The following is a 15,541-nucleotide window of genomic DNA, read 5'->3' as shown; positions in this document are numbered from 1 at the left end:
CTATCCACTGAGCCACCTAGCTGCCCCACAGACATATTTTTTTGACCATAATTGAGTCTCACTGATAGCTCAGGTCTTAGTGGAGATTGCTTAGATAGATAATATCACCTTCTCATACATTAAAGTGGCCCCACTGTTTCCCACTGTTAAGACAAACTGAGCAGATTCCTCACTAACTACATTGTGTTGTATGACAAATGGCAGCCCTTCCATTTCTCTAGATATGTGTCTAGGTCATGTGGTCATCATTTAATACATTTTTAGAAGACCCTAGAAATTATCAACTTATTAAAAATTAAGAGTTGCTAGTATCAGTAAAGCCATCTAGAAACTTCGATTAAAAATGATGATACAGCTAATTTCAGTGACTAGTATGGGAAAATCAGTCATCATGTGACTATGGAAAACAAAACACATTTTGTCACTAATTGACCTTTCTTTGTGCTTCAGGTGAAAGTGACGTTTTGCATTTCATTTCCAACACTACAATGAAGAACCGGATTAAGCTAACTTGGCAACGTTATCGGCCTCCTGATTACAGGGATCTTATTAGCTTTACTGTTTACTTCAAAGAGGCGTGAGTATCCTTGGTCTGAGCCTAATGATGTCATTCCGTAGATAGCATGAAGAGTGGATGAGGTTACTCTTTTGACGGTTGTGTTTATTAGCTGAATGAAGAATCAAGTGAGTCAGCAAAGGCCCTAGGGAAATCACTACTATTTGTAGTGCCCTCTTTTCATCCTCAAGTGCCCTTCTGTTCAAGCTTTCTTTGGCCATCACACAGTGCTCAATCTAGTGGGAAACAGAAGTAGGAAAATGTTAGTTTGAAGTCTTTCATTATTTAGTGGGTATTTAGAGATATTTAACCTAATCCAAAGAGAGAGAGCTTTTCAAAAGCATTTGTGCCCCAAATTATGTCTCATACTTCTGGAAACTCTTTTTACCCCTGTGCTGTGTCTGCCATATTGCATCTTTCATTTAAATTGGTAAGTCTACTCCCAAATTTAAAAACAGACCACTGGTGAATGTAATGCTTCCTTTAACTCAGTCTCTTTCAGTTATTGCACCACCAGTATTGTCTTCCTCCATCACTTGATCTGATGATCTGATTGATCCTCCATCACTTCTCCTCTTCCGTGTCTATACCTCCTCCCCTCAGGGAGCTTATCTGTTCTTGTGCTATTATTACCATCTGTATGCAATGGACTCCCAAGTCTACATTTGAAACTGTAATTTTCTCACCTCAAGCTCAGATTTCTAAATCTCAAAAAGTTCCATTTCCTTTAAACTCAGTAAACTTAAAATTAAATTCATTCTTTGGACTCCAGAACTGGCTTTTCTTTCCAGCTTTCCCATTCCTATGAATGGTGCTATCAATCTTTTGGTCCTTCAGCTTTGCAACTACAGAATCACCTCGTTGCTTCCTTTTTCTTTGTTCCTAATCAGTCACCATATCTACTCAGTCTTACTACCCCCCTTCATTAGCTCACTCTTTACTCTGAGGCTCCTGGTCTCTAGTCATCCTAAAGGAATTATAGCAACACCAAATACTCCCTTTCTCCTATTTCTTACTTGTTAGCTTACATGGAGAACAGTGGCTGTTCAACAATTTGCCACTTAGAAAGGATGTAGCTAATTGGAAGGGATCAGTCTCTGATTATTGGGAAGAAAACCCCCACCTCTTAAAGAGATGGCAGACTCTATGTCTGTAATGAAGCCTGTGTACATGTCAGAAATGGTCAATATAATGATTTATTTTGCTTGATTATTCTTACTTGTTACAAGAGAGGATTTAGGGCAGAGAGGGGATATAATTGGAAAGGGATAGTGATGCTGAAACATTTTTAAAATAAAAAATATTAGAGTAACAGCTATTGTTATATCATGTCCCCATCACCAATTTGTAGCAGTATTTTTATATTCAAAACCCAAATAGCAAAATGCCTACCTGTTCTTGTGGTCTATCATAATGTGACAGGAGAGAACCACAATAGTCTTATTACATTTACTAATTTAATATGATTAATATTTAATAACACAACAGTTATTGGGCAGCTAGGTGGTGCAGTGGATAGAGCACCAGCTCTGGAGTCAGGAGTACCTGAGTTCAAATCCGGCCTCAGACACTTAACACTTACTAGCTGTGTGACCCCGGGCAAGTCACTTAACCCCCATTGCCTCACTAAAAACAAAAACAACAACAACAAAAACAACAAAAAATAACATAACAGTTATTAAGTTTACTAATTTAAAGGACTTAATTTTTTTTTCTTTTGGAATAGTCTTAAGGATTTGACACCATCTTCTCAACAAAGATTTACATATTATGTTCTAGGCACTATGCTGAGAGAGGTAGGGTAACATAGGAAAGAACAGCTAAGATAGTAGATAAAAGCTAGTCTTGGATTTAAGAAGACCTGGGTTTAAGTCGTCCTCTGAAACATACTTACTAAGTGATTTATGGGTAAGCTATTTAACCTTTAATGGTCCTAGGCAACTCCCTAAGACTATAAGGTAGAGATGATTTTGTGGTCTGTGTCTGTGTAGGTAGTTTCTGCACTGGGAGTTCCCCACACTGATGAAATTACAGTTCTAGACCAAATAGTTCCATATATAAATGTGTGTGTGTGTGTGTGTCTGTGTATGGAGAAAGTATGTATGTGTGTATACAGACATATATATATATATATATATGTAACATGTGTAGATATGTATGTATATGTGTATGCATATGCATCTGTCAGGTATGGAAATAGGTACTAGGATTATAAAATTTTAAAATGACACAGTCCTGACCTCAAGGAAAACATTCTCTAATTAGGAGTAGAAGTGGAGCACACAGAGAAATATAACAACAAACCCCTGAGATATAATGGAGGGAAATGGGTCCATAGCGGACTAGTGGAAGATTGCTTGAATAAGAATCAGAACATCTGGATTCAAATCACAAACTTATTACTGCCTTTGTCAACTTGAGCAATAATTCCGCTGGGTCTTAGCTTCCTCAACTGTACGATGAGGGGATTGCCCTATATGGTCCCTTCTCTTGGGTTGTTGTTGTTCATTCATGTCTGTCTCTCTGTGACTCCATTTGGGGTTTTCTTGACAGAGATACTGGAGTGGTTTGTCATTTCTTTCTCCAGTTCATTTTACAGATGAGGAAACTGAGGCAAACAAGTTTAAGGGTCACACAGCTAGTAAGTGTCTCAGATCAGCTTTGAATTCTTCCTGACTTTGAAGTCTTCCTAACTTCAGGCATGGCACTCTATCTATCCGCTGTGCCACCTAGCTGCCCATGGTCTCTTGGGTCTCTCAATCCATGATCCAGAGTGCTCTACAAAAATTCAAGGAGGAGAGAACACTTTCTGTGAGGGAACAATCACGGTTTTATTGAAGAGACAGAACCCAAGCTGAACCTCTGAGGAAGAGGTGAGGAGGGAATCTCTTCCAGGTATGGGACGTGGCCTCTGTGAGCACACTGAGGTGGGAGACAGCATGTTGAGTTAGAGGAATCTGTAGTAGTATAATAGTTGGGAAGAAATTTGAAAGTTCAGATAATAATAATGACTAACACATTTATATAGGACCTACTATGTGCAGGGCACTGTGCTAAGCACTTTCCAGTTATTATCTCACTGATCCTCAAAGTAACCCTGGGGATTGGTTTGTTTGTTTAGTCACTTTTCAGTTGTGTCTGACTCTTCGTGACCCCTTTTTCTGGGTTCTCTTGGCAAAGAAACTGAAGTGGTTTACCATTTCTTTTCCAGATCATTTTACAGATGATAAAACTGTGGCAAACATAGTTAAGTGACTTGCCCAGGGTCACATAACTGATAAGTACCTGAGGTCAGATTTGAACTCAGGTCTTCCTGACTTCAGGCCCAGAGCTCTATCTACTTACTGTGCTACTTACTGTGGCTGTCAGATCACTGTATTATCCTAGAGGCAGGAGGGAACCACTGGAGGTTTTTGATGAGGGAGGAGTGACACAGTTAGACTTGTTTGTTTCTTGAATTATTTTGACAACTGTGGAGAATTACTTGGCAAGGGGGAAGACTAGAGATTGGGAGTCTAGTTGAGAAGCTTTTATTACAGTAGTCTAGGTGAAAGGTAATGGAAGCCAGAATTAAAGGAGTGGCCACAAAAGGCAAAGGCAGATGGTAAAGATGAGAGAAGTCACTGATGACTGAGCTTTCCAGCCTGGAGGTGCATGAAGAGCAATATTAAGAAGAGCTAAGTTCCCCCACCCCCCATTGCTGACCTGGGAGGGGCAGCATAATGAATTAAATGAATTGAGAAATGTTCTTTCCTTTTGTGATAACCTATTACTTAATTCATGAGTCTTCTAAATGGATAGCCTCATAATTGTTTGGGGCTGCTAAGCTGCAGATGCTACTTTGTAGCAGTTTCTTCTTTCCTTGAGGGAGAAAAAATCATTTTACATTTAATGTTGCCCTTAGTCCATACTAATAGCCGATATTTTCCTCTGGTAATTAATTTGTTGGTGCCTCTTAATGGCAAAACGTCGGCTTAAAATGCTACTGATCTGCTGTCCTGTGGAAAGGAAGTAAATAGCAATTTCCTGTCTTCTTAAAGGATACCTTGACTACCTCAGTGGTTATGGGAACTCAATTTTCCACCTGACTCAGAGTATTCAGTTCTCTAGTAGGTGGGAAAAGAAGGTAAAACCAAGAGATATTGATCTAGTTTATTCTGCTGTAAAACCCAGTCTGATGTGATACTCTCCCAGGCAAGTTTTGGTTTTTTAAGTGTTCCAAAATACCCTATGTATTTCACTGATTGTTTTTCAGACCATTCAAGAATGTCACTGAGTATGACGGGCAAGATGCATGTGGCTCTAACAGCTGGAACATGGTTGATGTGGACCTCCCTCCAAATAAGGATGTCAAACCTGGAATTTTACTGCAGGGACTGAAACCTTGGACTCAGTACGCTATCTACGTCAAAGCAGTTACTCTCACGATGGTGGAGAATGACCACATCCGGGGAGCAAAGAGTGAAATTGTATATATCCGTACCAAAGCTGCAGGTATTTACCATATGATATAGTATCAAATAGCACTATCCAGCTAGACTTTTCCCCCCTTTAGCTCAATAGCAGGACACATAGACATTATAGAAATGGATTTAGAGATGAAATAAGTCTATTTGGTGGGGGGGGGGGTATCTTTGATCATCTCAATCTGTTGCTTTTGTATACCACACGCTTTTTGTTTTTCCTATTTCTAATTCCCCTGTGTTCTCTCCTCTAACACAGTTCCCCCCATACTTAGAACAGTTTCCCACTTTGTACATACCAATCCCCTTATTTCCCAACATGATCCAGGCTTTTCCATAGGATTTACCTAGTTTAATTAGGAAATATAGCTACCTCTTAGGGAGGGAGGGAGGGAGGGAAGGAAGGAAGGAAGGAAGGAAGGAAGGAAGGAAGGAAGGAAGGAAGGAAGGAAGGAAGGAAGGAAGGAAGGAAGGAAGGAAGGAAGGAAGGAAGGAAGGAAGGAAGGAAGGAAGGAAGGAAGGAAGGAAGGAAGGAAGGAAGGAAGGAAGGAAGGAAGGAAGGAAGGAAGGAAGGAAGGAAGGAAGGAAGGAAGGAAGGAAGGAAGGAAGGAAGGAAGGAAGGAAGGAAGGAAGGAAGGAAGGAAGGAAGGAAGGAAGGAAGGAAGGAAGGAAGGAAGGAAGGAAGGAAGGAAGGAAGGAAGGAAGGAAGGAAGGAAGGAAGGAAGGAAGGAAGGAAGGAAGGAAGGAAGGAAGGAAGGAAGGAAGGAAGGAAGGAAGGAAGGAAGGAAGGAAGGAAGGAAGGAAGGAAGGAAGGAAGGAAGGAAGGAAGGAAGGAAGGAAGGAAGGAAGGAAGGAAGGAAGGAAGGAAGGAAGGAAGGAAGGAAGGAAGGAAGGAAGGAAGGAAGGAAGGAAGGAAGGAAGGAAGGAAGGAAGGAAGGAAGGAAGGAAGGAAGGAAGGAAGGACTCAAAATATATAACATCTATTGTTTGCCTGCCCTTTTTTTCTTCTCAGAATACAAACTTGCAGTTGGCCAAACCCCATCTTTTGTTATATCCATTACATGATTTGGTATTCAAATTTTGTATCTTTTTAAGTTCCAAAGATCATAGATTTAGAGCTGTCCCAAATGGCTTGTTGATGATAGTGATGACGCTCTTACTGGGTTTATCATATTTTCCCAAAGTATCCTTTTACTGCTTAACTCCTAACTTTAGAAAGTACTTAATAGAGTAAGAAATTTTGTTCTCCTTCCACTTGAAAATATCTAGAAGCCAGCTTAGTAAATGAAAGGTAGGAAAACACAGGTTTGTTTTTTTTTTTAGAACTCTTAATATCCCATTCACATGGTCATTTTTGGTTACCTAGTAATTGTTGCAAGCTTCCACAAAGTTCCACAAAACAATATTAAATAGCAGTGAAGGGGGCAGCTAGATGGCGCAGTGGATAGAGCACCGGCCCTGGATTCAGGAGGACCTGAGTTCAAATCCAGCCTCAGACACTTAACACTTACTAGCTGTGTGACCCTGGGCAAGTCGCATAACCCCAATTGCCTCACTAAAAAAAAAAAAAAAAAATAGCAGTGAAGGTCAGACAGAAGCTGGCTTAAGTGGGTAGGCCTTTTACAAATCTGCAAAGCTTTCTCTCTCCTCTTCCATGTGCCTGTAAGCTGCCTCACTTAGGTCAACTGACAGAGATGAAATGATACCCATGAAAGTTTTACATCCAGTTTTCCAAAAGTAGTGAAAGGATAATGGGCTATAGTGACATGGCATTCAAGAGTGGCATTTTTTGCCCAAGAAGGTGGTGGGTGAGCCATATGGATCCTTATGGGGTAAATTGCTCATCTTGGAATGTGGGAGAGCCAGGGGAAAGAACATTTACACACCTACAGTGAAAGGGCTTTCCTTCCTTCCTATAAAAATGAAAAACTGGCACTTGAAGAAACAGCCTGTCCATTGGTGTACTTTGTCTTTCCATCTTTCTAAAATGGTATGGATGATGACAGGGATAAGGAAATGCATGGCTCTTTGCCTCAGGTATCTGCTGTTTTGCATCATCTATCATATGAAATATGTGTGGATAAGTTGTTTGTTTTTGAAATACTTATTTTTGGAAACCCTCATGTGGCTGAGTATCAAGTGGTCTTATTTACTTTGAAAAAAAAAAAAAGCTAGTGTTAGTCATATCCTTTCCCAAAAGAATCATGCCTTGAAGGTGTACAGAACCTTGTGTGTGCATGATAATATTTTTAAAGTATCCTGGAGCTGGTTATCCTCTTCTAATTTTAAAAATGTGCTGGATGAAAATGTTGCTAATGTGTCTTAGAGTGAGAGAGACTTGCATTCTGGAAGAAACTTCAAAATTTAGGTTGTTTTTCTTTTTCTTTTTAAAAATAAACACAAACTAGAACAAATTTTCACAGGGGGCTAAAGGGGCTTCATGGTAACCTTCCTTTTCTGCCCAAGTTAGTTTTGGATTTGGGTTGTGAAGAAAAGGAGGGGGGAGGAGGAAATAGAAAGTTAAACCAAATTACTGTGATTTGCCTAGAGTTAAGTGTTTTCCTGGTTAGTAGTGTTGCTTTTTCAAAATCAGCAGAGAAAATATGTGAAATTTTAGCTCCTGCTCAGGGATCCTTCTCCATTTGATAGATTTCCGCCCGCCCTGATCTTTATATCTTCTTTTTCTTGTGTTTTCAAGGAAATATTTATTGTCATCAAGTATGACAAGGTAAATGTTTTAAAAAACAGAGTTAAAAAAAAAGCAGAGAGTCTCAAATCAATTATATATCTGTACTGCTAGCTGCTCAAATGAAAGTTTTTAGGGGAAAAGGTTTGTGATTATGACTATAATTGAATTTTTGGATTAGCTTTATATTTCATACATCTATTTAAATGTTGTACCCCTATTGCTTTGTGAAATACCTGAAAATAACAGTTATTTGTAATGTCCACATTAATTTTGCTTTTAAAAAAAGGCAGCACGGAGTAGTGGATGGACAGCCAGCCTCCCAGCTAGGAAGATCTCAGCTCAGGTTTTGCCTCTGACATATAGACCCTGTGATTCTTAGCAAGGAACCTCACCTCTCCATAATCTAGGAATCTCTGTAAGACAGACTACACTGCAGAGAAAGTGACTGACGGCCTACATTAGAAGAGAGAATTTCATTATCTTGAAGTTCTCTATTGCAATGAAGCACATGTCTAGTCCCCAGCCCTAAAAACTCCTAAGTTGTTTTTAGTATTTATAAATATTCTCCCTTATGGCTTAAATCTGCACTAATATTTAATTCTAATTTATTTGCATTATGCATCTCTGAAACCCTGCTAAGAATGCTGTGTTTAGATTCTCATCCCCAGCCCCCATAAAATTTTGGAATTAAATAGCATAAACTTCCTAGTAATTTCTCCCCTGCTCACAAGATAACACCTCACATGATCTTATTACATATAACTACTAAATAATCACATTGCGTACATTTTGCTTTAATCAGATTTGTTCTAACTGTAGTCAAACTTAGAATGTTCATATGGACTTGGATTTTTACAATCATTAATGTTGGGTTTTTATAATTTCTTTTGAGAATAATCATGAGAGTTGCAGTATTTTTATTTAGAAAAGTCAGATATGTAGATATATTTCTTTTGTGGGGGGGGGCAGTGGGGGGTTAATGACTTGCCCAAGGTCACACAGCTAGTGTGACTAGTAAGTATCAAGTGTCTGAGGCTGGATTTGAACTCAAGTGCTCCTGAATCCAGGGCTGATGCTTTATCCACTGCACCACCTAGTTGCCCCGATATATTTCTTTTGAACATCCTTTAATACTTCAAGAAACGAATTTTGATGGTATGTGTACTCCTTCCCACCAATATTTTGCAATCCCTTAATAATTCACATAGCATTTAAGGGTTTGCAAAGCTCTGTACATATATTATCTCCTTTGATCCTCACAACAACCTTGTGAAGTAAGTGCTATTATTGTCCTCACTTTCAAGATGAGTAAGCTGATGCTTACAGAGGTCAGGTGACTTGCCCAGGGTCTCACAGCTAAGTGCCTGAGACAAGATTTGGACTCTGGTCTTCCTGCCCCCCCCATCCATCTATTGCATCACTTAGATGCCAGTGTAAGGTGGTCTTTGTAACTTAATGTAACTGCAAAATGTCATCACCTGGTAGCCAGCTTTCCTATAATTTATCTGTCTCATATGAAATAGTATTTGTGTTTATTTGTCCTAGTTTGGTAACTTATCTGAGATACATCCCATGCTATAACATGTGTTTAATTTTCCTCCCTAGTTCCTTCTATTCCTTTGGATGTTATTTCAGCATCTAACTCATCCTCCCAACTAATTGTGAAGTGGAATCCTCCTTCTCTCCCAAATGGTAACTTGTCCTACTACATAGTAAGATGGCAGCGGCAGCCTCAAGATAGTTACCTCTACCGGCACAATTATTGCTCCAAAGGTAAGGACGCTGAATGTGTTACATACAAAAGATGTTGAGACCAGTATATGTCAGTTTCTATTGTTTGAAAACATCAATCTGTTTATGCCATACATTTCAGGTAAATTCTTAAGCCTCTAGTTGAAAGATAAAAGCTAAGTTATTTAGTAAAGTTGTCAGCAGTCATTTTTCCCCTTACAGTTATATATGTATGTTTTAAACTCTTCCATCCATTCTATTTTTATTTTCCTTTTTCAAAAAGACAAAGTTCCCATTAGAAAGTATGCTGATGGCACCATTGATGTCGAAGAGGTTACAGAAAATCCTAAAACCGAGGTCTGTAGTGGGGAAAAAGGACCTTGCTGTGCCTGTCCTAAGACTGAGGCTGAGAAGCAAGCAGAGAAAGAAGAGGCGGAGTACAGAAAAGTCTTCGAGAATTTTCTGCACAATTCCATCTTCGTACCAAGGTCTGACTCATACTTTCATGATCTCTCTAAAGTAGGGACTCACAGAGTGATTCTAGGGACTCCTGAGGTCCACGTGGTTCTCATGTCAATTGGGAGGTGAAGGAATTGGTCATGCAACACAGTTATAGTAGAGACTGAAGAGCAAAAAAAAAATTTTTTTTTAAATGATGGTGATATATCTCAAGAAGGAAGGTTGTGGGGGGAATGAGCAGCAAAGCATTTGGTCAAATGGATACATTGTGAAATCAAATAAGCCCTGGCTGTGGGAGCATGAAAAGAAGGAGGAAATGTTAAGTGTGAGGATTAGAGGGAGAGTTTCAGAAGTTAAGTAAATGCCAAAGGGAACCCCTTCCTTTAGTGTTTGGGAGCCAGTACTGAAGACCAGCCTTACAAATTAAAGCATGCACAAACAAAACCATTTCCTTATCACATCCTGTTGCTGGTAAATAGGAATGCTCTCGGGGCCATTGCCAAGAGCAGTAGAGTGACCTAAGGATAAAGGAATATGAAGTGGAGCCATATGCCCATTTTTTCCTACAAGGTTCAGGATATTCCTATTCTGCCTGAGGAATTAAGTATGATCATTCTACAAAAATTGTCATTTCATAAAAAGTAATCTGGGTGGGTGGGGGGGGTGCCTACTGAATTGCATAAAAATATAAATCCCATGGTACCTTCTAGTAACACCCAGTTACCAATTCCTGTGCACATCTGAGTCATTGAGCAGTTGTAGGCACTGTTAATTATCTCCGATTTATACTGTCTATATTTTGTCTGTGTATAGTTTGTGTCCTATCTCTCTTGTTAGACCATAAACACTGTGAAAGGGATAAGTATCTTTTTTGCCCGTCTTTGTATCTTTAGGGCTTAGTGAGGTACCTGGTAAATAAGAAACACTTAATAAATGTTGGTAGATCGTTGACTGACTAACTGACTCTAAGAATGTAGGCATTTTCTTTTGCTCATTTTAGTTCTTTTTTCTTATGTGGTGGCCACTCCTCACAGGATTTAAAAAATTTGAGACCATTAGTCACTTTGCCTTTGAGCTATCCCAAGCATGTGAAGACTTCCCCTGGTGGAAGGGGCAGGTGAGAACAATTTATTCCAACTGTCATGAAGGTGACTGAAGCGGGCAATGTGGAGTGCTTAGAGCTTAGTCAGACATCAAAGATGCCAAGGTCCTCTACTACCACGCTATCGTTGGTTGTCTCAACTTTTGTCTTGCTGCTGGACTTTGATGACTCTGGAAGAGAGGCTGACAATTTTGTATATCTCTGCCTCACTCAAATCCAATTCATGCACAAGTGAAGACATCACCCCAAGATGTCATTGGTCCTCTTCAAAAATGATGGATGAATAACAACAACAGCAAAGAGTTTGAAATACACTTTGGGGGGTGGGGTAGTGAGGGTTAAGTGACTTGCCCAGGGTCACACAGCTAGTAAGTGTCAAGTGTCTGAGGCCGGATTTGAACTCAGGTCCTCCTAATCCAAGGCTGGTGCTTTACCCACTGCACCACCTAGCTGCCCTTGAAATACATTTTAAGTAACTTTTCTGATATTTGTCTAAGTTGTTGAAGATAAGTTTCCTTGTCTATAAGATGTGGGAAATGGTCTAAGTGATTTCTAAAGCCCCTTTGAACTCTTAAGTTCTGTGATTCTAAGATACCAATCTTACTTTTAAAACATAAGGAGAATCAGGAAATAAAGACTTTTTGTAATTGGGGGGAAATTGCTATTTTCAGATCAGTCTTTTCTGTACTTATATCTGTCCCATGTACTCAGGGTATTATATGATGCAGTTAAAGCTGCTGGATAGGTATCAAAGGACATTTTGCAAGTCATTGTAAAGCAGGAGTTATTTAACTCATCAGTGTTTTGGATACTTGCATTTCCATTTTACTCACTGGTAAGCTATTTTAATGGAAGATAATTGGCCTGTGTGGCCCATGTTTAGGGTCTTGCAGTGATGTTCCATGGTAAGCAGTCACATTTATTTCCTGAATGTAGCCCTTTCAGTCTAGATCGACAGAGACCATCCTCATGAATACACAGTGCTTCAGAATGAGATGAATTTGGTGGTTTCATGATGAATGAAGATTAGGGAGACATTTGTTCCACTCATAATTGGAAGGATGCTGTCCAGTATGGATGGCAGAGGGCTCAATATTTTGTGTCCTTACTATCCAGAGAGGTTGTTTTTGATGAATGCAGTAGCTCCCTATATTCTAGATCCATAGCAATGCCTTCTTCACAAATTGCAAATGAGGGTAGAGTACAAGAGACAAAGAAAAACTATGGGAAAGCATCTTTTATACAGTGCCTGTGGGGGTATTGTATTATAATTACTTTGTATGGGTAAAGTTAGGTAGACAAAAAGAGATATTCCTGTATGATTTCATTGGTTGCTTCTACCTATCTTTGAAGTCTCTAAGAGGCATAGAAAAAAGTAAGGAGACTTTCTACTCATTTGTTACTTATGAAGTAATCAGATTTCATTTTGTGTACTATGATGATACTCAGTTAACATTGTACAATACATAGACATGTAATTTTAACCACTGTAGTTCAGATATTCATTCCTCCAACTAAATAGAAATATAGAATTGCTTGGTGTTTTGTGTTTTTTTTTTCTGTAAAAAATAATGAAGACAGAAATGGGAGGGGAGAAGAGAACAAAATCTGTCTACTTATTTTTTCCCTTGTAATCTTAAGTATGTGCAAGTTGTAACAAAGTTATGGGTGTCAGGTGTGGTCCTAATGACAGAATAAGACTGAATCATAAAGAAGAGCTTTCTGTTTTGCAACTTAAATCATTAAAAATTATTTTAAAACCTGTCATTCATTCTAAGTACTATTTATTTTACTCTTTGGACTAAAACCAGTCAAGTTTGATTTATCATATGAAACATTGTCCAAAGTATTTTAAAACAGAATGGTAGTTGTACATTTTCTGAAGTAGGATGCTGGCTTTTTGGCAGTAAATATTTTAAGTTTGCTAGTATCCTTTAAAAAAAAAAAAGAGGGGCAGCTAGGTGGTGCAGTGGATAGAGCACCAGCCCTGGAATCAGGAGTACCTGAGTTCAAATCCAGCCTCAGACACTTGATACTTACTAGCTGTGTGACCCTGGGCAAGTAACTTAACCCCAATTGCCTCACTAAAAAAAAAACAAAGAGCCCATCTTAGATTTTGAAAAGCAAAACCTTTTTCCTGTGGGGGTTTGTCAAGGAGGGTGGAAAGCAGATGACTTAGGTAATATTTACTGTATAATTTGGATAGGTTTGTAAAGACTTTATTTCATGTCATCCTGTTTCTTCCATCTCTGCTGAATTTCCTAAAAGCTGTTGTTTTCCTTCTTTCTATCATTTCAACAACCTCTGCTCTATTATAAACAAAAGATACCAGCCTTGTAAAATCACTAAACTACTTCATGACTGTAAGAACTCTGAGTAGCAAATAAGTTTGAGAATGTAACATGGTGAGATTTCTCCATGGGATAAACCTAGGCATCTTGTTACATGTAGATGCAACTATTCCGCGTGTGGTTTGTTTTTTGCAGAGAAGGCAAAAGGCAATTTTTTTATGTATGAACCCAGGCCTCCTTTGCAGTAACTTGGATTTCTAGTCTTCTACCTATTGTTCTGTTTCTGTTTTGTGGGTATGGGTTTTGTTTTGCATCTTGTGGGTGCCTCCCCCCCATAATATTTTGAAAGAGAATAGAATACATAAACATAAAGCTTTAACCTTGTGGTTTTATGTCTGTTAGAAATGAAGACATCTGTACTGTGACATCATCCTGCCCTGGCCTGTTTCTGATTTTGATGGGGGGCCCAGTGTTTTATAGCAAAAAGGCAGGGAACGAAAACAATATCTACTGTAGAATCAGTCTGAACAGTAGACTAGGAAATCATTAATGTCCCACCTTCCAGACCCTCTCTCATCTCCATAAATTTCAGTTGTTTGTTTTTCCCCATATAGTCAAATATGTATAAACAAGATGCTAGCCAATTATTAGTGGGATAAACAAATTAATTATTTCCTGGGAAATCCTCTTCATTTGAAAGTTTTCCTGCTTTTGCTTAGTTGTTTTTTATTTCATATATAAAACTGCCCTGGACCAGAAAATAAGTAGATTTCTTGTTTCTCTCCCCATACACCCTACCACCATTTCTTGAGATCTCTAAAATTATTTCTCAAGTACAATTCATTCTCTTTCTTCCACCCTCACTTGTTATTCTTCATATGATCCTGGAAACTGATTGATAGTCACTAGTGCTGCAGTATTTTGCCTCATTGTGCCTTGAGGTTTTGATGTAGGTTACCATTTTTCTGCCTCTTTTTTTTTTTTACCCACATATTTTATGTTTGTTTTTATTTGTTGGTATTAAAGTTAGTTTTCTGGTTTTAGGGGTCAGATGTGTAAGCCAAAGAACTCACTTTTATATATCCCATAAAATCAATAATAGGATCAGTTATACCCTTTAGCTTCTTGTTTCTCATCAACTTGTTTGGTTGTTATTTTCGTATTTATTTCTTTTCTATTTAATTTAAATTGGGGGGGGGGCAGGGCAATAAGGGTTAAGTGACTTGCCCAAGGTCACACAGCTAGTAAGTGTCGCGTATCTGAGGTCATATTTGAACTCAGGTCCTCCTGAATCCAGGGTGGGTGCTTTATCCACTGCGCCACCTAGCTGCCCCCCGTATTTATTTCTTTAGAAAAAATTTCCTCTTTCACAGTTGCATTTTTTTCTTATTATTATTGTTAGAAGCATAGGCACATGTTTTAATTTGAGATTGGCATTGGGTCCCCCCCCCATAATTCATTTTTGGAACCAAATAAAAGGTAAAATAAAAGTCCTTGAAACACTTGAGTGCTCTTTTGCCTCCTGATGTTAAACATCTCTAACCCATCCAGGACCAAGCCCTTGTTTTAAGGCTCTAGCCTGCCTCTCTCCTGGTCCTTTAATGAATTTTAATGAGATATAGCTAGTGGGTTTTTAACCTTTAATGCTTAATTGTGTGGTCTGTGAACCAGATGGCAGTATCATTCTAATCAAACATGAAAAGGATTCTGCATACTCAGGTGATGACTTAAGGGCAGCTTTGCCTTTGGGTGTGCTTGGGTAACTCCTGTGGGTGTAGTGGAAAGATCCTGAGATTTCCAGGTCTAATATTTTACTTAAAATATTATACTTAAAAGAAGAGGGGTTTCCAGATTGTTTTATTGTTTCTTTTCCTATCTGGTGACATAAAATACTATCTTTATATTTACCCTTTATCTCCCAACTCTGCATTTTCAATGGCTGTTCTCCATGCCCCAAATGCTTTTCCTCCTTAGTTTCCCTAACTTGCTTCAGGTCCTAGCTAAAATCCTCCCTTCTGCAGGAAGCTTTTCCAAGTACCCCTTAATGCTAGTGCCTTCCAGCTGAGATTATGTCCAATTTATCCTGTCTGTATCTTGTTTGTACGTAGTTATTTGCATGTTGTTTCTTCCTTTGGACCTGAAGCTCTTTGAGGACAGGGACTGTTTTTACCATTTTGTCTTGTTTTGTTTTTTTACATCCCTAGCATTTAGCATAGTTCCTGGAACATAGCAGGAGTTTAATAAAGGCTT

The 15,541-nt window shown here is 38.8% G+C and overlaps 1 protein-coding gene across 1 annotated transcript in view; it reads left to right on the top strand.

Moving 5' to 3' along the window:
- The window catches only part of IGF1R (insulin like growth factor 1 receptor), a 389,249-nt gene that overhangs the window by 334,617 nt on the left and 39,091 nt on the right, over window positions 1–15,541 (top strand). The window contains 4 exon segments of the mRNA XM_043982683.1: window positions 451–577; window positions 4,812–5,050; window positions 9,314–9,481; window positions 9,723–9,927. Coding sequence (XP_043838618.1) covers window positions 451–577; window positions 4,812–5,050; window positions 9,314–9,481; window positions 9,723–9,927 — 739 coding nt within the window.

This window comes from Dromiciops gliroides, chromosome 2 (genome assembly GCF_019393635.1).
Source record: "Dromiciops gliroides isolate mDroGli1 chromosome 2, mDroGli1.pri, whole genome shotgun sequence".
In the NCBI taxonomy this organism is placed as follows: Eukaryota; Metazoa; Chordata; class Mammalia; order Microbiotheria; family Microbiotheriidae; genus Dromiciops; species Dromiciops gliroides.
This window is presented reverse-complemented; position numbering and strand designations above follow the sequence as displayed.